Here is a 25,585-nt window from a genome sequence, read left to right as displayed (position 1 = left end):
ATCATTCACACATTCATTCATCGTAAAATATGCACTCGTTGCATGTAGCGTTTTTCGCGCAATTAATAGCCGCGCCGATATTCCCACAACAGCAAATTACATATGTACATATGTAGACACATTCATGCAGCAACTGCATGCCACATAAGCACACACCAAACTGCAACACTTGCAACGAACGAAATTCAACTGTCAACCTCAACACTGACAGATTAATCAAACAATTATTATGTTTATGATCATTGTTATTGTTATTGTAAGTGTTATTTTTGTTGCTACTACGGCGGCTGGTGTAGTAATTATCAGAACTGCGCATCAAGCAAAGATTGCGCCATAAAATATATATATGTATGTGTGCATATCAATTGTAGATATATTTACAAGCGCGTGCGCAACGAACGCCAACAACAACGGCAACGGCAAGCAAAAGCGAAAACAAAAATATTTCACTTAAAATATCTGCTGGAATTGCAATAATTATTTGTGAGTTCACTCGCCGCTGTCTGGTATTGTTATCATTGCTGTTATTGTTATTGTAATTATTATAACGATTATTGTTATGCTCATGTTGACGTTTTATGATGGCATTGCAACGCCAACAACAGTAAAAGTCGAAGACGATAGCGAAGCGTCGACTGGCACGAAATTGATTTGTACGCATGTTATCTGTCACACCACCAGCGCTACCATAAACGCAAGTGCAACAAAACTACCAGCTAGCTGCAACGCCAACAAATGTGATGTGTGTATTTTGCTGCAAAAAAGCGTCAAAGTCTGCGCTAAGGAATTTCTGCAACGCATTCTTGTAGTCCCTTTGGAAGTTGCACGAAATGACAAGGCGAACGCTAGCGCGTCAAGGTGACAGGCTGGTCAACTTATTATGTATGCTACAATAAATGTTGCAAGAAAGCGAACAGTTTTAGTCAAGAGTTGTGTCTAGAAAAGGGTAATAAGATAACGGGCGGTGTGTTTAGCAACTTTGGAGGCGATTTTTGGCAAATACAACATGTGACAAATGCATGCAACAATTTGTGGCAAGCAAATAATTTTTATAATTTATATATAATTATATAAGGCGAAGTGCCGAACATGCAACATGTATTTGCAACAACTTGTAGCAAGCAACTAATTTTTGTAATTGATATATAATTATGTATAGCAACTGCTAAAGCCCAAAATTTACATAAAAAACTGTGTATAATAGTATATAACAGTTCATTCAATAACGCTCACAGTGGTGTGTGCAAGCAACAGCCGTCAGAAGACGGTGAACAGCAGGTAAGTTGATTTTATTTCTTTAATTTTTTTTTGGGCTACAACTTGAAGATGCCAATGCTGCAAGAAACTCGTTTGACCGCTTTTATGCGCAGTTAAACTGTGCCACAGAATATGTAAATAAGCAAATAGTGGCAGAGAAGTGGAATTTTGAAGGCTTGGTAAGGAAAAAGTGGAGCATGGGAGGGTAATGGAAAATTATAGAAAAAATATTTAACATAAAGTTTGCAAATATTTAGTTGAATTTTCGGTAAGCAATAAAAATATTAATATTATTGTGCGTGTCACGTTAAAAATTAAAACCACTTTGAATTGACAATCAATAATTGTTTGCAATTTTTAGTAAGATTTTAGGTTAGTTTCGAACAAGCGCAATATTTATCGAATGTCAGCGCGCCTGCGTACAACGCTTTTTTAGCGCTGCACTTTCCCAGCTCGCCACATAATCGCGCGTTGCACTCAAATTTGCATTACTGCTGCGCACATCGCGCTCATTTCCTTATCGCTGCTGTTCATCATGCTCACTTGTGCACACATATAAACACTCTCAAAAAGTTAATAATACATTTAAATCGCTCAAAGCTTTCGGCTAATGCGCTGCCTTGCATTCGCAAGTGCATGCGCTATGACAGCCGCCGGTCCGTGTGTCGTTGCCGCGCATGCGTCACAGCTGTACGTACTTTAGTGCGCAAACTTTGTAGGTTAATATATGTATATACATATATGCATATATGGTAGATATGTAGTGCTTGTGCCCGCGAGCAATTTGACTTTTCTGCATATTTATGCGATTTTTGCATTTCAGCTGGCGTTTTAGTTGGCCACACGAGTACTCAGATGCAGAGGCGAGTAATGGAGAAGATAAATTGGTTTGCGTTCAGCAAAATTCTATATGCCATATGATCTTTGTTGTTGTTGTCGTGCGTTTATGTGTGTGATTGCATACTATAGAAAGGGTGCCACAACCTTGTTTGTGTGTGTATGATATTTTTTTTTTTTAATTTTTTTACTTTTTTTTAATACAGTCGCCCGCCATTTGAGTGTATTTCAGGTTTTACGCGCTATTTTTTGCGCCCTTCATTTTATACGCAGTCCTCTCAAATGAATATTTTTGTTTTATTTTTGCACATGGATACACATAAAAGCTAATTTGCATGCGATTTGCCGGCAGTAAGCCTTTTATTGTATCAGCCATGCAGCCAGCCAGCCATCTTCTTCTCGCCCAACATTTGTTGGTTGGTCGCGGAATTGCTTGTTGGTGGTGGCAAAGAACGCAATTTTAGTGGCGCAGGTAAACGCGAGCTTTTCAAATTCAGCCTTTGTGTTAAGGGGGCTACGGAACGGTGGCTGAAATGAGTGGTACGAGTGTGTTGGTGTATGAAATTCGCAAATAATTTCTAATACATTTTTTTTTTTTGAAGTAAGAGTTATTGGTTTTTGTGAAGTATAATGGAAAAAGTAATATATTTTTCTCATAGTAGGCAAGATTATATTTTTTTAGTAAAGAAAAAGTATGTAATTTAATATGTAGCACATAATTCAGCACAATACAGCATAAAAAAATATTATAATGAGTGAAATAAAAATTGTAAATAATTTTTCGTTAATAACTTTATAAACGAGTATTTGATGGCAAAAACAAATTTTTTTTTTCAAATAGTAAGTGGATTTTTTTTTATATTAACACAAAAAAATTAATAATATACATATGTATTTTTATTCAGCACAATTCAGCATTTATAATATATTCTAATTTGGAACTGAAAAATATTTAAAATATATATTTTTCTTTAAACGCTTTTTTTTACGCGTTTCGAGTGCCTTACAAATGTCAGCAATCTTCCCAGCACTCCATATTACAACAACCCACACAAGATAGCACTCAGCTAGCCACTCTTCTGTCCCCAAAACACATTCCATTTGATTTTTCCATTAATTTTTTTTTCTCATTTTAATGCATTTATCAGCATCGACAATCTTGAAAAAGTAACGCATACATAATTTTTTAATCATTCATTGTGTCGTTAAGCAACAAGTTTTGACTAAAATGAGTGGCTTAGGAAAAGGTACAAAATTTACATATTTAATACATGCTTACAACTACATACATGTAAATATGTATGCGCAGCTTGTAGTATGCGTTTGCATGTGAGCAAGTTGGCAGCGCCCTGGCTGCAAAAGCAAAGCATCAGCTTGCCACTTTGATTGTTAAAACAAGAAGAGGTAAGTCGGCTATCTCTTAGATACACATATACATAGTTATATTACATAAAAAACAAAAGTGCCTGTCACGCAAGCTAAAACTACTTAAGAATTGTGCTTGATCTTCGCATTTCAAATTACACAATGTATGGTATGTCTATATGCATACATAGGTATGTATGTACACAAGCACTAGCAGTTTAGAAGTAATATATAGCTATATACATATGTATATGTATATAGATTCCATTTGCATGCTGCTTGTCTCCTAGTTGTATCTGCTAAATGCAGATGCAAATCTTTTTGTAGTAATTTTCGATTTCCTCTCGCAGATATCTAAATGACGACAAGTGACTTCAAGTCGCTTGTATATTATGCGAGCTGGCTGGCAGTCAAGCGAATAAGAAAAAATATTATATATGTATATAAAAAAACAAAAAAAAACAATATAATAAAGAAACCTCGAAGCAATGTCTTAAACGCTTATTATTATTGTTATTATTGGAAAAAAGCAGGCAAACAAGCAGAAATATAGTTAATTGTTGGAGTTTAAGTAGAGCGCGTGTACTGCACAAACTCAGAGTGGGTTACCAGTTAGGCGTGTAGCTGACTGTTTGTTCTACTGCAATTGCACTCGGATGTACGTGTGGACAGTGTGGCGTCACAGCGGCACTGAGACCCTTTTTAGCGCATTGCTAGACTACTGTGTTTGAGCCGGGGAACAGGTTTTCAAGCGAAGCAAATAGCAAAACATTTATAAAAAAGTCTACAGAAAAAAAGACTAGGGAATGAAACACAGTTTGTCAATAGGGCAGATGTGGCCACAAGCTGACAAATGTAGCAAGATATGGCAATAACGCAGCAGTGGGCTGATAGGAGTCAAGAGGCGTACAAATATGCCGAAAAGCGCACTTGTTGCGACTAAAGATCACATTTGTAAATGATTTGTGGTTGTAAATTGCCTAAAATATTTATTAAAATACAGTTACTTGTATATATGAAAAAAATTATAATTCTACCACAATTGTTCTAATTTCTGTTTCTGTTATTGTTTCTGTTTCTGTTGCTATTTAAAAAAATTTTTTTATTTATTTATTATTATTTATTTCCTTTCGTTAAAACATATTCTCAGGCAGCTCAGAGTCGCAAAGCGCCGCAGCGAGTGAGTGACAAATGACAAAACAAAAACCTGTCGTGGGATGCGATAAAGATCACTGGTCACACTGGGTTGCATGCATTCGTACAAAATGATACATATGCAACGGCAGATATATATAGATATATATATGTATACATATATGTACACATACAAACATGTGCACTCTGACAGCGCACATATTACCGGTTGGATATGGACAAATCGTATTGGAAGCAAGACCGGCTGGGAGGTGGGCTAGCTGGTTGTTGGCTTGGTTGACTAAATGGACATATGCATGCATGGGTGGATCGACGAATCGACGGATGGACGGATGGTTGAATGGCGAATTGATGCATAAATGTTTCTAAATTTGTTGTAGACAAGTCGAAATGTTTAGTGGGATTCTACAGAGGCTGGAACTAGGTTGAATATGATTTAATTTGAATACAATATTTTTAAAAAATTACAATTTTTAATTTTTTATAGATAATATTGAGACTCTGCCTTAAAAGCGCATAGAGAAACTCACTAGAAAAAGTAGCGCCAGTTTAGTAGTGAAAACTAGGTGACGCTGCGGCGTCTAGCGACCAACGCTAATAACACTCATTTGTCAATATGCAACGCTAATGTCAACTTATCAACAGTTCATTAACTTTTTGCATCAAGCGTGCAACAGACCTACATATTAAATGCTTTAATAGCTTTCACTAACAAAAAAGGAAAAGTTTTGTTTGAAAGTACGACATTGAAAGTGGCAGTAATTAAGAACAGTTGCAACGTACTTACATATATGCACGCAATTGCGTTTTTACACTTGCGCTGTTGCGTTTGCACAATATGCATTCAAAGCAATTCTTGGTTGTACAAAATTAATTTCACCGTTTCATTGCGTTACGCAAAATGAATCAACGTTCGCATGGTCCGACGGAGCGTGGTGCGTGATTCAGCAGCGTAGGCATGAGAAAACAAGCAGTTGAATTAGTTATGCTTGTAATTGATATTAGTAACTAAGCTAATCAATGCAGGAACTGTGTAAACAACAATTGACTAGCAAAAGCTTTTAAAAATACAGGTAAAATTTAAATTCAGCGCAATTCAGCTGAGCTGAATATGTGTATACATAAATGTATCAAAAGTTTACTAGCACCTATGCGAAGTTTAACTGCAAAAAAGGCGATTCAGCTCACTAAATCAGAAACTTAAACACAAATAAATACAAGTGGTATGTGTTTTGATAACCAAAGTTTAGTTAATAAAAAACTACTTAGTAATACTGCGATATAAGAAATAAAAGTTTATTTAATTTTATAATTTTGACTATTTATAAGCATATTAAACGTATTTTTAACAACCCGAATTAAGAAAAAAAGTATCTAAGTCACAAGCGAAAACCAGTTTGTCATCACTACGCTTATAACGAGTGCTGGTTAAGTCAGTGTGTCAGCAAGCAATGCAAGCCGGCAATACGACAAGCAGTGTAAAAAAAAAAACACAAATCCCGAATCAGTTTTAGGCCAAAAATGTGACAACAAAAACTGACGCTTACCGAAAATAATACCATTCTGAAACAAAAAAACAACAAAATATAAAATAAGCCATGTTTCCAAAATAAAGTGAGAAAAAGATGAACAACAACAACACAGTTGCAGCAGCGAAGTTTCGGAGCAAACTTGAAAGTCGAATTGAAATTGAAACCAAAACAGACTCTTATGTATGTTTGTATGTAAATATATATATAGGCAATGCAACAATCGAACAGCAGACAACAATAATATATAGCAACCGCAGCAGACAATCGTATTTACCTGAACAAATACAACAAAAACGAATTAACCAAAAAAACCCAACTGGAACACGGCAGAGACACAGACTGCGCGATTCATTTTATGCGATCATTGATTTTCAACAATTTCTACATTTATTTATTTATTTTTTTTTTCAAAATTTTTTTTTTTCCATTTTTTTTTCTTGTATTTTTTCTTTGGCGAGTAGAGGGATCAAGTTCAGCTCGAAAGCGATCAAAATGTAAAAGAAAAACATTGGTCATGTGAAGCGGCAATATGAAAATGTTTTTAAGCAACATGTTGCGCCACATATCAACTGATGCGAAGGCTTAAAAGCTGCGATACAACATAGGTATATGCATGGATTCCACCTTGATGATCGTGGGTCACCCGCGTTGCCAACGCCAAAGCGCAGGCAAAGTAAGTAATATATTTCTTTGCCGCTAAGTTGGAATTTATTGTAACTTTAACATAGTAAGCACACACACACACATACAGGTATTTAATATACTTGCTTTCGTACTAATAAAACGCATTTGCATAATTTCTCACTTAATTCTTAACGAAAATCACAAGACGCTGCGCGCCAAGTGAACAGTTGAAAATACCCAAAAAATAAAAAAATAATAATTAACATGAAAAAGTAACACGCCGTTGTTGTGGCAGCTTGTAGACACAGTCAAGCCGCGTTGTGCGCTCAAGAACGCAGCGGCCACTGTAGCGAATTTTATGGCGCACATTTTATTGACATAATGATATTATTGTAGTTATGTGCAGTTTGGTTTGTAGTGACCACCACTCACGGCTGACGGGCTAGTGCGCTGACGCTGAAGTTTTGTCCAAGTTATGCTTGGCTAGGCATTTGCTTAATTAATTTTTGAGCAACACGCATTAATTTTGAATTTTCAAGCTGTTTTGCATTTTTTTCTTCTTCAGTGTGTTTATAAAAAATTTTGAGGGTCACTCGAAATGGTATAAAAATAAAACACCCCCAATAAAACGCTTGTAGCAAATTAGGAAAAACTAACAATTAGCTCTTTAGTAGAAATTAGTAGCCGAAAAAAGTCATGTAGAAAAAATGTTATAATGAAGTGGGTGTTGCTGTGAATTTACTAACCAACAGCGCATGAATCTAATGCAAACAAGCCAAAAACTATTTTTTTTGTTTTTTTAATTTTTAGTAATTTATGGATGCTATTTTTGATAGACTAAGTGCGGATGTCTAACAAAGCGTTAAAAGTTGGCAGTATGATATAATCTTTTGAACTGAAAATTGACGAGTTGACCCTGAGAAAGTATGCGGTGGTGCAAACAACGTGTTGTTTAGAAGGATGGCTGGATATTCAATGCTTTGGTCTCAGTATATTATAAAAATTACAAATGCGTAGACATTTTCATATATTAATTATGTTTTTGTTACATTTTAAATTAAAAAAATGTAAGAAAATGAATGACTTTGAAAAGAATTTAAAATTAGAAACCACCTGTATATGTAATGTAAAACCACACCTTATGATTTTTATGGTGGGTATTAGTGCGCTTAGATAGAAGAAGAGATAGGCATACAGACAGGAAATATATAAGAGTGACCCTATAACGGTTTTATTAGCAGCAGTAGAGGTAGCGCTTAGAGCGTGAATGGCATTTTAGAGTTTTGATGTTTGACTATATTTCGAGTTCAAAACACTTTCGAAAAATTAAGTTTTGAACTTCAAAAATTTTGAAAATTTTCATTTCAATTAAAAATATTAAATGTTTGTACAAGTATCCATATAAAAGATACTAATACCCATACAAAAATATTAAGCAAGAATATCGCTTTGGCAAAAAAATCTTTCCCTCGCAAAATTACTGCATTCTATGACAGCACAAGTCAAACAATGAGAATATTATAGCATTTTGCTATAATAAATAAAAATAGTTCTTTTATTTTTCACATACATATATACATATGAACGTATCTCACTTTTCACCTGCTCTCTGCTGCTTTTATTATTGCCATTTATTTTATTATATAGACAATTTGTTGCTTGTATTGTTTTGTGGTGCTTGGTGTTGGCGTCGCCGCTCCCGCCGATATTGTTAAAGTTCGTGTTGGTGGCGCATTTGATACTTTTGTTGCTGTTTGCATACATTAAAATCGTGTTTGTTGCTTTTTTGTTGCTATGAATGGTCGCGGAATTATTTGTTTATGCAAGCAAACAAACAAAAGCGAGACACAATTAAAGTTGAAATAAAAATCAAAAAATAAAAACAAAAAAAAATGGGGGGAAACAAGTCATTAATGTTGCTATTTGTACGAGCTGTGACGGCGGCAAGTGGTCACATGGAGCTGATAAGCTGCTAAGGAATGTGCATAGAATATATGCATGTATGTAATGTATATGTCATAACATGTGAGAGCAGTTATGTAAATGTGGGAACTATTGCATATGTGACAGTAGCATGAGAAAATTAAAAAAAAATATTTATTCAAAAAAAAATTCAAAATTTCAAAAAATTTGAAATTATGTGCATATGTATTAAATAAAACAATTTCTCATATTCAAAATACGCGCCAACATATGCTTGTCAGCCCGCAACTTGTGTGTGGTATGCCATTTTCATGTCGCCACTGATTGGTCATTAATATATTGAGAGAATAATAGGGAGCACAATAAATGCGCACATAAATAAAGCATTAAATTGAATTGCCAACAGCAGTGTACGTGTATATTTTGGGCTATTTTCCGCACACCAAGCTGACATTTTCCATTGTGGCACAGTTGTGCGAACAGCAGCATATGTTGTGCACTTCGTTTGCTGTTGAAATTTAATAGCAGCTCTTGTTGTGCGCTTTGTTAGCGCTGCTGACGATTTTTATTGCTGACAACAATTACCATACCATGTCAGCAACAATTCAGCCAACTAACCAATTACTCATTCATTCATTCAGCCAGCTGGCTGTAGTCAACGCGTGCATCCGTCCGTCCGTCCGTCCACCGCATTTACCCGTCCTCTTAGCCGCTTAGCCAGTTATTCGACTGGTTATTGTCATTTGACGTTTCATTTCATTGCACCCTGATCAGTATTGACTTAATTTAGACATTTGGCTTTCAGCTACCAGCCAAGTTTAAAAGGCGCATAAATTGCCTGACAATCATGTGGCAATGTAACTCGTTTCCATGTGAATATGTATGTAATTGTTGGTGTTCTGCTCAAGAAATTCGCAATGTCTGCGTAATTTAAGTACATTCAATGAGTTTTTGTACCATTTGTGACTTCTTGTTTTATATGCAACATTATTTATATTCAATTGTATAAAATTTGCTTGTAAAATAAGTTGTTATGACCAAATGCTTTAGGTTGCGTGTTTTCAGCAAGATTTCGTATTATTCAGTTAAATTCAGCGCCTTATGCATGTATGTTTTTATTAGTCAAGTGTCGTCAGCTCAAATAAGCAACTTGTTGCAACTCAATTTATTGTAGATGCATTTAGCATAATGTTGAGAATTTAGCGGTAAGCATTGCATTGTTAGTGTAATATTGTCAGTGTTGACAACCTTTTTGAAAATAACTGAATTCAAATTGATTTATTTTCTATTTAGCACAGTAATATTTTTGTCAGCACTACAAACTTTTTGTCAGCGCTATGTGTATCGTAACAACTTAATAGTAAGGTTGTTTATACCATGCAAAGAAAAATTGCTGAATACCATGTTGTTTGGCAATAAATGGCACATATTTAAAAGTCTTAAACAATCTTTATGCAACTTAATAATATTGTTGCTATTCAGAGAAATTCAGCTCATTTCTTATGTTTTTAACAGAAAAGTTCAAAAAGGTTGCTTATCCGCAAGTTGCAATGTATTTTGTAAAAAAATATTTGACTTGAAAATATGATAGTTTTATAATGAAAAACATATTATTTTTTAATTAATTTTTAAAATATTTTTTTCTATTTTTCTAAATAAATTTTACTCTTTTGCATTCTTCTTTCATAACTTAAATATTTTGTTAATTAAATAAATACTGGTACTTACTTTTTCTAACTCTAAAAGGTGAAACCGAAGTACTTGTATTGCTTGCACCATCTGGAAAAAAAGAGAAAAGATGTTTTTAAAAATTTGATTTCAAACAAACTCTTAGTTTAGATATATTTCAAAATAAGCTTTTAAATTTATGAAAATGAAATTTTTCGAAAATCGCATAATCTTAGCCCAGAATACATAACTTAATATTGAGTTAAAAAGTTGTATTAACTGTTTACAGAATGCCTTGGAAGCTATTCTAAACAGTTTGTTGCAACAAAAGATAATTTTTAGTTCGACCTTAACCTCACTTTAAAATATTTGCTTTTCATGTAAAACTGTTTTTATACTTTTTTAAATTTAAAATTATTTATTTTTACTTTTAGTTTTAATTTATTTTGAATTTTAATTTATTTATATGCATAATATACTTTTTTTTAATTACATACCAACAACATTTCAGTCTTAAGTCTGTAGATGAACGGCGATAAGTTAAATTTTACGCGTCATTTAAACGCACCTTAATTGGTCTACGGCCGCGTGCAAAACAAAAAACTTAAAGCACAAACTTGCCGTAGCAAACAAAGCGCAGAAAGCTGTAAAGCCGCAAAAGGAAGACAAATACAAACGAAGTAGCGTTTTTGAGCCAAGCGCTGACGCCGTGGGCAGTGACGACGCCTTGATCTCGTATGCATATGTATATACAAATATACATTTATAAGTAGTTGCTGTTGTTGTTGGCTGTGGTATTTATAATTTCCATGTTGGCAGTTCAAAGCTTTTTATAAAGAAATCAGACGTTTTTAAAACGCTTAGTGCTGCGCGGTCTGTTTCATTTTAGATACTTTCTGCTGCGCGCTGTGGCCTTAGCTTAATCATTTCGAAATTCATTTCAGTTTTTGCTCAGATCTGCTCTCATACATACATACACATGCTTGTAAGCTCGACATTTTAGTCACTTTTAATCGCATTAAAAACGATTTGGAATTTCAGGCTAATGATGATGAGCAATACATATGCACAGCGCATCAGAGGAGCACAAAAAGTGAAGCACGAAAAAAGCTCGCAAACTTTCCACAACCTTAATCACAGCAGGCGGTAACCGTGTCGCTGCAGCGAGTTAATAAACGCAAAAAAGTCGCTGCATTTAAAAACGTCAAAGTCAAAATTTGCGCTTTTCAAGCACTGCCAGACACCTCAACCAAAGAGCGAAGGCAATAAAAAGTCGCACTGTCAAAATTCGCCTGCCACTAAAACAGAGTGCAACATAACAAAAGCGAAATGAAAGAAAAAATAAATCCTGCGCTTGGTTGGATACCTCGTTACAGCCTCACCTAATTAAACTGTCAACTTGACATTTGACATTTTTACGACGCTCGGCAGTCGGTGTATAAAAACAAAGCGGAAAACACGAGCGCAAAAATTAAAACAACAAAGCGGCATGTTGGTTAAGCTATTAAAAAGTTTCACTCCTTGCTTAGAGGCGGAGAACGCGCGTATAACAACTACCAAGTGGCATGAGTAACAACAACATATAGCTAGCCAAAACAAAAAGCGTAAAAAATCAGTATGCAACAACAACGTTGTTGCACAACAAGGCATGGCATAATATTGACAAGTTCAACTGCAACATATTGCAATTTTCTCGCCATACAAACCATAACAACATAATCACGGCGCGTTGCTATAGGCCGCATAGCTTTGTGACGGTGCGCTAGCACTAACTGACTATGTCCAAAGCAACAACACTTGTAGCAACAAGTACAATACGAGTGACAACAACAACAACACCTACAGTAAGTGTAATAAATGGCAATACAGCAAGTATCCAATGGAAATAAAATGAATTTTATGACTTAGCGTTGTTAGCTGAAGCATGCCGCTGCGAGAACGCCACCGCATGCGAGCTGTAGTAGCCGCCTCTAGTAGTACTTAAAAATACAAACGTTAAGTATGTGTTACTAAATGCACATTTAAATGTTTATTCAACATTTTGCGCGCACTCACACACACACACAGACACTTGAGCGCGCGCGCGCGTAAACTAAAACCCAAAAGCCATACTCTTACTCTAACTGGGCGTACGAGCGTTCTGCGACATTGCATGCTTGCCGTTGGAGTATCCGTAAGTTAGCGTTGCAATGAAAGCGAAGCGCGATCCCTAGAAGCGCATGACAGCTTGCCTCGGCAGCGAGGCGAAATGATTTATTACACAAGTACGCAGGCGCACTGTCAAACTGACAGTTGGAACAAAACACTACAACGCCATAAAATGACGCGCCACTGTTATTGTTGTTTTCGCGAGTGTTTAATAGTATGACAGCGATCATTGTTGGTACTTGAAGCGTTGATGTCGACATTTGTTCGTATGTCCATCGAGCCCTCGAATTGAATTGAATTGTATAGAAGTAAAATTTCGCGAATGGCGCAGGCACACAAAAAGGTGGGGAGCAAGGACGATTGCAGGCGCACTGATGATAAAAATATGTACATTTACAACATGTGCGCGCAACGCTACAAAATGCCAATAAAATTACGACTAACCGAGTTCATTTGTAAGCAATAATGCAGTCTAAGTTGTATAAAGTTATTGGAAATTGAAAAAAAAAATCAACTGAATTGAGTAATGTGTGAATATTCAGCAACATACAGCTAAATTTTAATTACAGCGGCAACTATTAGAGCAATGTTACAGACGCTTTCCGTATTTACCTGGCAATTCAGCGCAATTCAGCAAAATTCAGCCAACTATAAATGTAATAGTTACAAGCATTAGACCGCAATAAATAATTTTCAGCTGATTTCTGCTAAAATCAGCGTAATTCAGCGCAATTCAGCGGACCGAATTTACATATGTATGTGCACATCTTACCATTGCTTTTTTCTTCATTTACTAATAAAACTTACACATATATTTTCAATGGACGACTGCACGTCGCAGCCATTTGCAAGCACTTTCATTGCACTAACTAATGCAACACAAATTTTGTATGCAACATACGTACTATTGTAAGCGATTGACTAATGATGATTCCAACACTATATAAATAGGCTTTAAAGGCGATTAAGAGTCAGTTATATGAAGTGGCAATATTTGTATGCATAATTTGCTTTCACCGCTAAACGGTAATTGCTTCGTGACAACGAAATTAGCATATGTGTATGCTCATGCAATTTTCTAAAGGGTTTCCCAGAAGTTATAACGAGTGCTTGATGGGCAAATAAATGCTTGTTTTATATATACAAAACTAATAGTAGTAGAAAGGCAATTTTTTTATTCAACGCGATAGCTGAATTAAACAAAATAGCTAAAATTTTCAACTCAGAGTTGAGAAAATCTCAACTTTTTAATGTTACTTTTTTAAGTTGGTTTGTGTAAAACTCATTAGAATTCACTATAAAAATAATTGAAATTTTTTTACAATTCAGCGCAATAAAATGTTTGTCAGCACACCAAAATTTTTGTCAGCTCTATAGTGGTCGTATTAATTTAGTTGCACATATATTTTTGCAATGCTAAAAAACGTTGCTGAATAATGTTCTCCTTGGCAATACATGCCTCATGTGATTTAAAAAAGCCTTAAATTATGTTGAAGTATCTTAAGGCTACAATGAGGAATGTGTTCATTTCCCTTTCTAAAGCAGTGAGCGCGAAAATGTCGTACGGCTCATTTAAATGGTACGCATCATATTTGCCTACACTCAATGTGGCAGCTGCGAAACGCTCGAAGATTTTTCATTGTTGCAAAACCAAATGGCACCGAAAAACGCATACATAGCTACAACAAAGGTTGTATACATACTTTTCGGTGTGCCCAGTCAGCTTAAAACTGTGGCATACCACTTAAGCAACACTTGGCATTAAGAGATGACATATGCAACAATATCTGCTACACGACAGTCACGGCCGGAAGCATGCGGGGAGTATTGAATGTTTACGATTAAATTTTACTACAGTCCGCGTGACGAGCTAACTGCCTGCCAGCAAACGATGCAGGCGACGGAACTGCTGGTGAACGTTATGGCGTGGCATATTGGTGCTTGCTGCTGGGATTTTACATGCATTAATGAAATAAAATGTTCAAAAATCGGAATGTATGCAACAAAATCAAAAAGGTTTAATGCCATCGTTATAGTGGGTATTGTTATAGTTCTTGCTGTTGTTGTTGTTGTTATTATTGTTGCAACATTGACAGCCTTCAGCGCGCGCTGACATAAGACGAGCAACAAGTTTACCGCACAATCGGCCGGCATCAACGAGCGACAGCGCAACAGATCAACTGCGCTCAGCAGTCAAGCGCTACGGCAATAAAATAAGTTAACAACTCAGTTATTGAGGGAATGACGGTTTCAAGTTTAGTATATGTATATACATATCTATGGATATAAATTGTTCGTATGCGCATTTTATTTAGTAACGAAAAAGTTTATAGTTTTACTTTTTTATGTTATTTTTTTGATTTTGTTGTCGGCGTGTAGCTCATGTGGGCCACGCGGGCTGTCTGGCTAAGTTCCAGTCTCCAACCGGCATAGTCGTGCATATCTGTATATCTAGATACTTGTGAGCTGCTGGCATTGTTTGTGGTCAGCAACAATGTGACTTTGCTACATGCAATAAAAACAACAAACATATATATGTATATGCAATATGTACATGCATATGTGCAACAGTTGCATATGTACGCGGCGCGCTCGGTTCGTCATTCTGTATTTGTTTATGTATCGCAGCGCTTTGACATGCCGGATCACAGCCACTTGAGATTAAGAATGATAATTTTCTGTTGTTGTGTGCTTAATGGTTTTCACAAATTTCAGTACACCGTTGTAGTATAATTTTCCCCCTTTTTTTAATAATAAAACTACAAAACAAATGCAGTAAATTTGCAATAGCGACATTGAACTTGCTTGACGACAAGTGCGCATGCGTTAGTCGCTGCGCCGCTTCGGTTGCGGCGATCAACGGCAAATTGCGACAAATTTATTTAAGCGGCAAAATAAAAATGTTTCTTTTTACGAGCAACAGTCGCTGCAGCACATTGCAACGGCCAACGGCTGCTCTTCTAATTGAATTGAATTGAAAAATTTATATGTTTATACATCGCCAACATTAAATGTTGCTTTGTGAATTGTTGTTATTGCTGTTTTTATTGTTTGTATTTGATAATTTAGAAATTTTGCATTTTGTTTTGAGGTCAAGGTGAACTTGTTGTGTCAATATTATGGCACTATGCAACATGTATTTATTACAATTGCAATAGCGGCAATATGTTGTAAGTGCGATTAATTAATCTATTTATGGGTGAGATACATTCAAATGCAATTGAAGGTTTCTGTGTAGGACTTTGCATATATTTGTATGTATGCAACACTTACCAGTGAGTCGACTTCTGGATCCGCTGTGTAGTAGGGTTTCTGTGATCTTATCTGGAAAGAGTAGAGGAAGAAAAAATGCTGATTAATATATTGTTGCAAGTTTTAGCAAATTATTATTATTTTGCAATTAATTTTTATTCGACATTTCAAAAGAAAAACCTGTTGTAATTTATTGTGTATAACGTCAAAAAATGTATTGAAAATCATAACACACCAAAAAATATATGAAATTATAGCAAAACTATTGCTTTTAGCGCATTTTAATGCATTTTTGTGCAATTATTTTTTAATTTTCAACCACGTAGGTGGCATTTTATCAATTATTGCTTTGATAATTTTTATCTATGCAACACTATGCGTGTCATTTTGTTTATGTTTCGAATTGTGAGCACATTTGCGCCACAACCGATGACAATAAAATTTTATATTACCAACAACTGTAATAAACTAAAACGCTGCAAAATGCTCAACGGCATACACACATACCTATACACATACATTAATACATGTATAGGTGCGTTTATGGCAGAGTCTTTGCAAGTGCCTGCATACGGAGCAATACGCATATTTATTGTGGCAAGTGTTAAACGTATAAACGTTTGTATGTGTTTGTGTGTGTGCTTAAGCCGCCCAATTCACTACAAATATTCACCGCTCATTGTGTACAACTGTTCTTTTTCCCGCGGCAACAACATTACCGCAGACGCTGGCGGCTTATCTCATCACTGCTTTCAGTTGTATTTTTTTTTTTTTTTTTCTATTATTACAACAATTCTTTTTATATAAAATGTTATCTATTTTTGTTTTGTGTCATGCACTTTTGTCGCATTTCGCATTTTTACTTTGCGCTTGTCTTTTTGGCAACCGAACAGTGGGGGTTTCGGCTGTAAACATTCATATAAGCATATATGAAACTATGTGTATGTCTGTATGCATGTGCTTGTATGTGTATATGCATTTGATTGTCTGTTAGTATTTTCATCAGTAAGAGCATTAGTCATGCTTGCGGCATGACGAATCCACATTTTGCGCACAACATTTCGATTTTCATGCAAACAAAGCCACTCCAGTACAACAAAAACAACAACTACAACATACAAACGTACACACACAACCTTTCTTGTAAACACCTCCTGATATTGTAATGCATGCTCTGGGTTGTTGGCTCTCATATACAGGTAGTTCGACCGCATCTGCTTACGAAAATATTGGAAACATTGTTGTGCGGCACCAGGTAAAGGCAAAGTGGCTGCATATGGGAATATCATTATACTACTTGCATACATTGTAGACTGCCTTGCTTTAAAACATTTTTTTTTGTTGTAATTTTTCTGATTGTTTTCATTCCGTTGCGCTTCCCGCTGGGTTTTGTAAACTCTCATCGTGGTTGTTATTGTACGCGCTTAGCCTATAATCTGCTTAAAATCTCTGCACCACCAATACGCCTCGCTTTGTTTGCTTCCAATGAAACAATTATTGTGTTGTTGTTACTTTTTTATTATTATTATTCACTTTTGTTACGGAATTCCGTTGCAGTTTTGTATGCTTTGTTGTATGTTCCCAGTGACATTGACAGTTGGCTGTCAAAATGCATTGGCACTACGGTGGGCGGTCTGCGCTGCCTTTACTGGTTCAACGCTACATCGATTTTTGTGCGTCAGTTAAGCCTCTTCGGCTTGACCTTGTGGCAAATCGTTAACAGATTGTGTGTGACCAAAGTGTCAAAATGACAGCTGTGAAATGACATTGTGCAGGAGTAAGCCAAAAGGCGTAAAGATTTAATTTTCAAACAATTGCGTGCACTAAGCGTCAATATAATAAAATATAACTGTCGACGAGGTTAAAGTAATTAATTTATAGATATTTATACTAAAACGGAATATTGTCTAATTTTTTGTGTTTATATTAGATTTTTCATATATGTTACTATTGTAATTTTTAATAAACTCCTACCGCCTCCTACGCTTTCCAAACACTTCAATTGCGTCTAGCAACATTCAACATGTTGCGGATACATTCAAAACATAAGCAAGCAATAAACTCTACTACTACAGCTGCTATAGCCAAATTGTTATGTTGCTGCGCAAGTAAAGTTGTCTAACTGGTTTGACCGAAGCATAAATGCAACAATAACAAAAATAACAGTAACAACAACAGCGCTGTGTGGCTGCCACAAAAGCAAAACAAAAAAAACAATTCTCTTTCTGTCCAACTATTAAAACACACAAAAATCAATATCGCACGCATTCTGCAGCCAAGTAACAAAAAACAAAAACAATTAGAGAGGAAAAAGTCAGCAAAAGAACAGCTAAAAAGCGCGCACAGCGTCGAGATGCCTCGTCAGCGCATTTTGACTGGTGCTTTTGTTGCTGTCGCCATATTTGATTGCTCATGTCGAAACGTCAGCGGCAAATGTCAGCCGTCGTATGGTTCATAAGAGTGAGCACAAGTAGATTTCTATATATTTGAGTATGTGTGTGTGGACAAACGCCAGCGTATGCTTGGCGTGGAGTTAATTATAGTGTTTGGTGGTCGCCACAACAACAGCAAAACAGCAATTGTTAACAACAGGAAAACATAAAATATGCACCAGTAGAAAACTGAAAATATATTGAGAGAAGAAAAATGGCAAAACTATGCTATGCGAAACAAAATTGTAGCAAACGCCTCGAGCGGTGGCGACACGGCCCACTGTGCACACGCTTACGTATATACACAGCAAGCTACAAATATAGAGCAGCCGTAAGCTTGACTCACTGCATTCATATGCGCTAAATTAAAAATGGCTGACATGGGTGCATTTAAAATGTTGTTTTCAACTAATTACAACACGCCTTTGCGGCATGAACATTGTCGTTGAGGGTGTGTGGTGGAAAGAAAATGTTAAGGCACAAAATTAATGATTTCGCAGCCGAGAAAATAAGTAAATTACGTGCGCAGCTGGCTGCATAGCAACATGTTGCTTTATTATTTTTAATAAATTTTCTTATTCAAAAAAAGGTTGCGGCAACATTCTGCGGCTAAATTCAAGAAAACAGCAGTAGTACCAAAAGCATATGAGCGAAAAGTTGTTGCTTTTATTTTGCAATATGCGTTTTGGCAGCTGTGTGTTATCCTCTGCTTTTCGTTTTTTCAAAAATTGATTTCATTTAATTTATTTGTGTGGTTTTTGTTACCGCTGTCGTTCGCTGCTCAACGCTTCGTATGCATGGCGTTGGTTGGGTTTTTAAAAATGTATAAATCATCATAACAAGTAAATTCACAGCATGAGACATGGCTATAAATAAAATCCCTGTATATCTACGTGTTGTTGTTGTTGTATGTGTGTTGGTAAAAGCAACAGAAAATTTTGTCGCAGTGTCGTCGCTTTGTCACTGAGGATATTTGCAAGCAAAATGTCGTATAAAAAAATGTATTCGAAATTATAATGAAAGCAAGCGAAAAAATGAGTTTTAAATTTGAATAATAATAAGATATAAATGCCATTTTTGTTTTACGTTTTCATTTCGATTGCTCCGACTTTGACTGCTTTGTGCTCTGCATATTTAAAATGCAGGTAGTGTTGCAGATGTGCTACAGTGGGACAGAAGATATTGATTTTGAAATTTAAAAATTAGGAACAAAACAATAAAATAATAAAAATTGCAGAAATTCGACAAAAAATAACTTTGTTTTTTACTTTTAGTTGAAAAATACTCATATTTTGTAAAATATTTTTTATTTAAATATTGTTTTCTCACGCGCGACACCCCAATGGTTTATAACGAATACAGGTAAATTTTTTTTTTAAATTTATTTTATTTAGTTTACAAAAAAAAAATTTATTTTTATAGCAAAAATTTCAATTAATTTTTTTTTTTTTTTTTGCCACACGCTACACCCAACAAGCAAAAGTCCATAAGCTCGCACTGATACGCACATTTTATCTGTCATCGCCGAGTGTGCTTTATCTAACTAGTAACTCTAACGCCACTCAGCGGCCCGTTGTTTTGCCTGTATTCTTTTTTATTATTTAAAATACACGTAATTGCCTTCCAAATTAGTTGCTCATATCTAGTGTCCATTAATTTTATGCTTGATGCCTTGTTTTATACTTCTTCTTTTTTAATAATTTTTTTTCTTATTTGATTTTAAGCTCTCAGCTGTCATTAACGCGATTTACGTGGGCTGCCACAGTAGATTGTGGGCTGCATTGAATAAGCACGGAAAATAATGTAAAAACATTAAAACTATTTATAAAACAGCATTAAAGTAAAATGTTAGTAAAAAGTTTATGCTACTAAATTAAAGGACTTAAGTCCAAATAAGCTAAGTTAGAAATTTTTGATTTCTAGTAAAATTCTGAGCATATCAGTTTTCTGTTTTATATCGTAAAGTGAAGCTTCTGACTTTACTATAACATTTAAGATTTAAAAATTTTTTATATTCCGAATAAATTGTAAAATTAAAAAAAAATTTCAAAATTATGTTAAATCAACTTAAGTCTTTTTAACCTGTTGCCACTGATATATAAAAAATTTATAGGATAATTATTAAAAATATAATATTTATGTATATATGAAAAACAAAAAAAAATGTGGGTACAAGTTAAACTTCAAGAAATGATTAACTCAATAATAGCAAGTTTCTTGCGAATTTCTTATATTGCCCTAACTTGATTCATAATTTATACCTTGTTTTTTGTTACTTCACTATTTTTCACTGTTCTATGGATATTTTCTTTAATTTTTTTGGTATGTCAGTTCGTTAGCAATCAGCGTTCGCTTATCAATGCTGCGCTTAAGCGATTATTTGGTGAATTGTAGCAGCGAAGAGTGGCGAACGACATTGTCAGTGTCATGCGGAACCACCAGCTACATTCTTATGCATATACCTATATAATTATACAACTGCATATACATGACTTAAGAAGTATTTTTTTTTTTCATTCTTAAAAACTTGCGCCAACACTGGTAGTTATTCAATGCTGACGTCCGTCGAAATCAGAATCTAGAAAAGTGTCTATCAACAAATAAATATTTATGACAAAAACTCTTAAGCTTTTTGTTAGCTATATTCAATGATATGTGTGTATTGTTGTGTTTGTATTTATTTTTGTATACAGTATTTGTTCGTTTGGGTAATAAAGATAAAAGTGCGCCTATCTACCTTAACAATAATTTAACTGGTACAACAATATGTAGCTAAATACAGGAGTATATATGTAGGTACATGAATATATGGGTGATAACATTTGTTGTTGTTAAAGTAGAGTATTCGCCACAAATTTTGGAAATAGAAAAAAATATTTTTGAAAAATTAGTGTTTTTGAGTTTCAAAAAATGTAGGCAACTTATGATCTCTATATGGCAGTTTATCTCTGTACGAGTATAAAGATTAAAATGTTGAAATGTAGGTAGAAGTCAAAAATTAATAATTGTTTAGTGATTTGGAGTTCGCAGTTGTGAGATTTGCTCGAAAACATCAAATACATAACATATATTTCAACTTTCCTAGTTCAAATTTCTTATTTGCAGATTCTTAAAATCATATTTTTCAAATCCTAAATCACTGCAAATGCATAGTTTTTATAACGCTCTCCATTTCTCACAAGGCCACGCACAGTGGCACTATCGAAAACGTCAGCGCACATAATAAAGATTCTACAATATAGACAACAACAACGCGTTTATACAATATTAACAACAACATGTCAGAATAAGCTAATCGACAATATAGACAATAGTGTGGCTTGTAATTTTTATTTGATCCGTAAACGTTGCACTACGTTGTTAACATAATTTTTTATCTTTATAATACCGAAAGGTGGGAGCTTAACATACCGTAATACGTGCAACCTTATCCATTATATTACTCATAAGCGCTGTACATGCGTACATATATATATAAAAATATTTAGTCGCTACTCATTGTACACAATTATAAATATGTGAAGCGCTTGTAAGCTTAAACAGCAGTGAGTGTTGCACGTTGCTTGCATTTGACAGTTCCACTCACTTTGGCCGCAAATGTCAACACAACTTCTTTAACAACATTTATTACTTGAATGCAAAGAAAATTATTAGCTGCAACATCAGCGCTACACAGATAACAATAATGCAACCAAATGCATTTCTATGTTTACATGGGCAATAAGCATGCATAAACAACAACAATAAATACAAAGAATGCATGCTTCTTCCAAGTAAATATTTACTTGGTAGCTGTGCACTGTTGAGATTCAAATTATCTTTGACTGCTGCTGTTAATGCTGGCAGAGGCGCATAGCGCGCTACTGACTTATGTAACTGCTTTGACTGCAACAACACAAACACACCAACTTACCAACGTAGTTATCAATAATTGTTTAAATATGGTAATGGAGACTTCTTCTTTCGTATTTGGACTCAAAAAAAAAAACCAAAACAAAAACAAATAGATTTTTTAAAATTTGTCAAATAAAGAGAACACAAAATCATGGGTGAATGTACGTTAAGTAGCTGAGTTCACTTGTTTGTATGCCAAGCGCTTATGATGTAGTGCAAGCCAGAGTGATAAGTTACATTTGAAATGTTGAAGAAAAGACAAAAGGTGCCTTTCTTCGGCGCATGCAATTTTGTTTAATTACGCACACACACTCACACATCCGGTTGGCTCGTGGCCTTAGGTGAGTGCAGTAGCTAATCCCTAAACTTGCCTGCCAACGTAGATAGCAGCACCGCACAGCTGTGTAGGTGTGTATGTACGAGTATGTGTCACAAAGTTTACTGTAAGCGTGTGTATATTTATTGTTGAGAAATTAATTAGGTAAAATCAGTGAAAGACGGCCGAAATCCATGTCATAAAATGATATGAAAAGTAATCATAAAAAATGAAGACCGATAAGCAAGTTATGTATACATACATACAACGTGGTATATGTTTAGCAGTGAGGTACTTTTGGTAGGGGAATTTGAATTAAATATTATAGGAAGGGCTCAAATTAAACAAAACGCACCTTTTGTATATATATTGAAACAATTCAAGAATATTTTCTGTTGTTATTTAAGAAATCAGAACTATATTTTAATATTAAATAATATATAATTGTAAGTAAAACTATGTGTTAATTTTAATTAATATATATCTTTTAATTAGTTAATTAAATTTTATATTTAATTCGCAGTAATTTTTATCAATTATTATTTTTTTCAATTTTAATTTTTATTTAAAAATTCGGAATTTTTTTAATAGAAATTCATGATTTTTTTAAATTAATTATTTATTAATTTTTTAAATAATTATTAATTAGAAGCTGAAGCCAACAAAACGGCTTGTTTTGTGTAAATATTTAAATAAATTGAAGAATATTTACTTTTATATTTTAAAATTTTAAACTTGATTTTAATTTTAATTAAAAAATATTTTTTAAATAACTAAATAAAGAGTTGATAAATTTGAAAAAACAAGTTATTAACAAAAACGCTTCTTTTGTATAAAAATTTAAAAAATGCATGAATATCTTATATATTTATTAAAGAGTTCAGAGCTATCTTTCGTTATTGATTAGTAAAATTTGTTTACTATAATAGATTTTCTGTATTTTTAATTAATTACGTATTATTTTTTATAAAAAGTTCGGAAATTGTTTAATAATTTCTTTAAGTTTTAAATAATAATTTTTTAAAATAACTATTAGTTAAAAGATGAAGCAAAAACAAAAACCTTAATTGTGTGTATATTGAAATAAATTAAGGAATATTTCAATTTTTTAAGTAAAAATATACATACGTAGTATTATTTAAAAAAAATTTGCTACTTTAATTAATAAATTCCAGTAATTTTAATTAATTATTAATTGTAATTATTAATTCTTTTTAATTAATTAATAAAAAATACTTTTTTTGTGTTTGTATTGATATGGTATTGTAATGATATTTATAAATTTAAACTTAAAACATAAACCAAAAAATTTGTTAAAAATTATTGTAGTTTATTTCACATAATTAAAAATGTAGTATTGTATATTTTATTTAAATTTGAAAGGTAATAATAATTCTAATATTCTTTGATTTTTATGAATTTGTTAGGTTTTTTTCATTTTTGATATAATTTACACTTTAAATTTATAATGTATGCACAATAATAATAATTTTCTGTTTCTAATTTACTGTATATAGCTGTAAAACTATGGTTGGCTCTAAAAAATGTTGAAATTTAAATTAAAGTTAAATTTAGATAATTAGATGAAATTAATTTTCAATAGTTTTTCACACAAATTTTGTAATTACGAAATTCTAACGTTGCAAATTAAATTTTAATAATTTTTCTGTTAATATTGGCCACCAGCATTTAAATCTCTTCATCGCTCCCATTTTCCCTGCTGCTCTCTGCCGCAATTGAGCACGAACTTTATGTCAGGTGTCATAAAGTTGAGTAGCTTTCTGTTTTACAACGGCAATACTCCTACAATTCCGCCCGACTTATTTTGCTTCTTGAAACTTTATGACAGAGTCGGTAGTCAAGACAAACAAATAAAAGCACCCAGCTCCATATGTCTGCGCATATGTTTGTATATAATTAGCGTTGTAAAATTATATTTAGCAATTGTTTGGAGCAACAAATAAATTACGGTTTATTGGCCACAATTTGCTTGAAATTTTTTATATCGCCGTTTTCATTTCACTTCATTTTCAGTACAATTTATTTTAGTGTTGCCGAAGCAATTTCCATGCAGCGCTTTTATGTGACTGCGCTATTAAGCGTTTATCACGTGAGAAATTAAAATCATTTTAATGCAGGCATATTTAATGGAAAAAGTCCTAGTGGTATTGTGGGATTACGGAAATTTAATGACGGCCGCATTTTTATTTCGTTTTTCAAATTAGTGCAATATAGTAGTAGGGAAATAACATTTCATAAAATTTTAAAAATTGCTAATGCATTTGCGCCATTGTGCCCAGCCGAGACGGCAGATATTCAGGTGAGTGCGGAATATCGCGCTAATCGCTCGGTTATGAGGTGTTGCTGATATTAAAGGCTATTAACTGTTATTGCTTGATTCATATTTGCCATTGTTATAACTTTGGACTACTGTTTGTTTTTGTCATAAATGTTGTGTAATTGATTTTATGGCGGCGTGTGTAGGCATTCAGATAATTAAATAAAAGTGGTAGTGATTTCCATACATTGTTCGAGTGAATCGAAAAATGCCGTTATGTTAGATATTTAAGTGCGAAATGAAAACATTTTCATACAAATTATAATTTTTAAACTATTATAAGTGAAATCTGAAAAAAAAAGTTTACTTTTGTAGATATTTGTATGCCCCATATAATGCCGCAACATGTTGCTAAAACAATGCATCAAAGCATCAATGTATACATAGCGTATTAAAATGATGTATGCTTCCACCGAAAATAACAAATTACTAAAAATAAAAATAACAATAATAATAAATTCAGCAAATACGAAATCACCAAAATAATGATTTACAACACAAGCGCGCTGTTGTTGTAAGTAAACAACACCACAACTGCTTCGCTCCTATTAATGACAATATGACAACAACAATGAGAACAGCTATGCGGCGAGCATCAACAAATGTGCCGGCAATTAAATCGCAAGTTTTCAACTAAATCATTTCGGTTTAAAATATGTATAAACATTTGTATAGTAAATAACGGTGTTGTGATAACCGCCTGGTACAACAACCACGTTTGCACAAGCCACAGTGTCAATGCCACTGTTGTGATCATAAATTTTATGCTGACGCCAGTAAGGCAAATGTTGCTGCAACAAGTGTTTGTCACGCGTTGTTGTAGCGACAACATGTCGCATGTTGC

General features: G+C 34.0%; 1 protein-coding gene across 2 annotated transcripts in view; it reads right to left on the bottom strand.

The window, feature by feature from the left end:
- The window catches only part of hth (Meis homeobox homothorax), a 302,627-nt gene that overhangs the window by 227,850 nt on the left and 49,192 nt on the right, over positions 1-25,585 (bottom strand). For both annotated transcript variants that reach the window (XM_036356913.2, XM_070106000.1), the window contains exons 4-5: positions 15,783-15,833; positions 10,422-10,472 (exon numbers count right to left, since the gene is read on the bottom strand). In XM_036356913.2, the coding sequence (XP_036212806.1) occupies positions 10,422-10,472; positions 15,783-15,833 (102 nt within the window). The remainder of the gene's footprint in view (positions 1-10,421; positions 10,473-15,782; positions 15,834-25,585) is intronic.

The sequence above is a fragment of the Bactrocera oleae genome, chromosome 2 (genome assembly GCF_042242935.1).
Source record: "Bactrocera oleae isolate idBacOlea1 chromosome 2, idBacOlea1, whole genome shotgun sequence".
Taxonomy (NCBI): Eukaryota; Metazoa; Arthropoda; class Insecta; order Diptera; family Tephritidae; genus Bactrocera; species Bactrocera oleae.
This window is presented reverse-complemented; position numbering and strand designations above follow the sequence as displayed.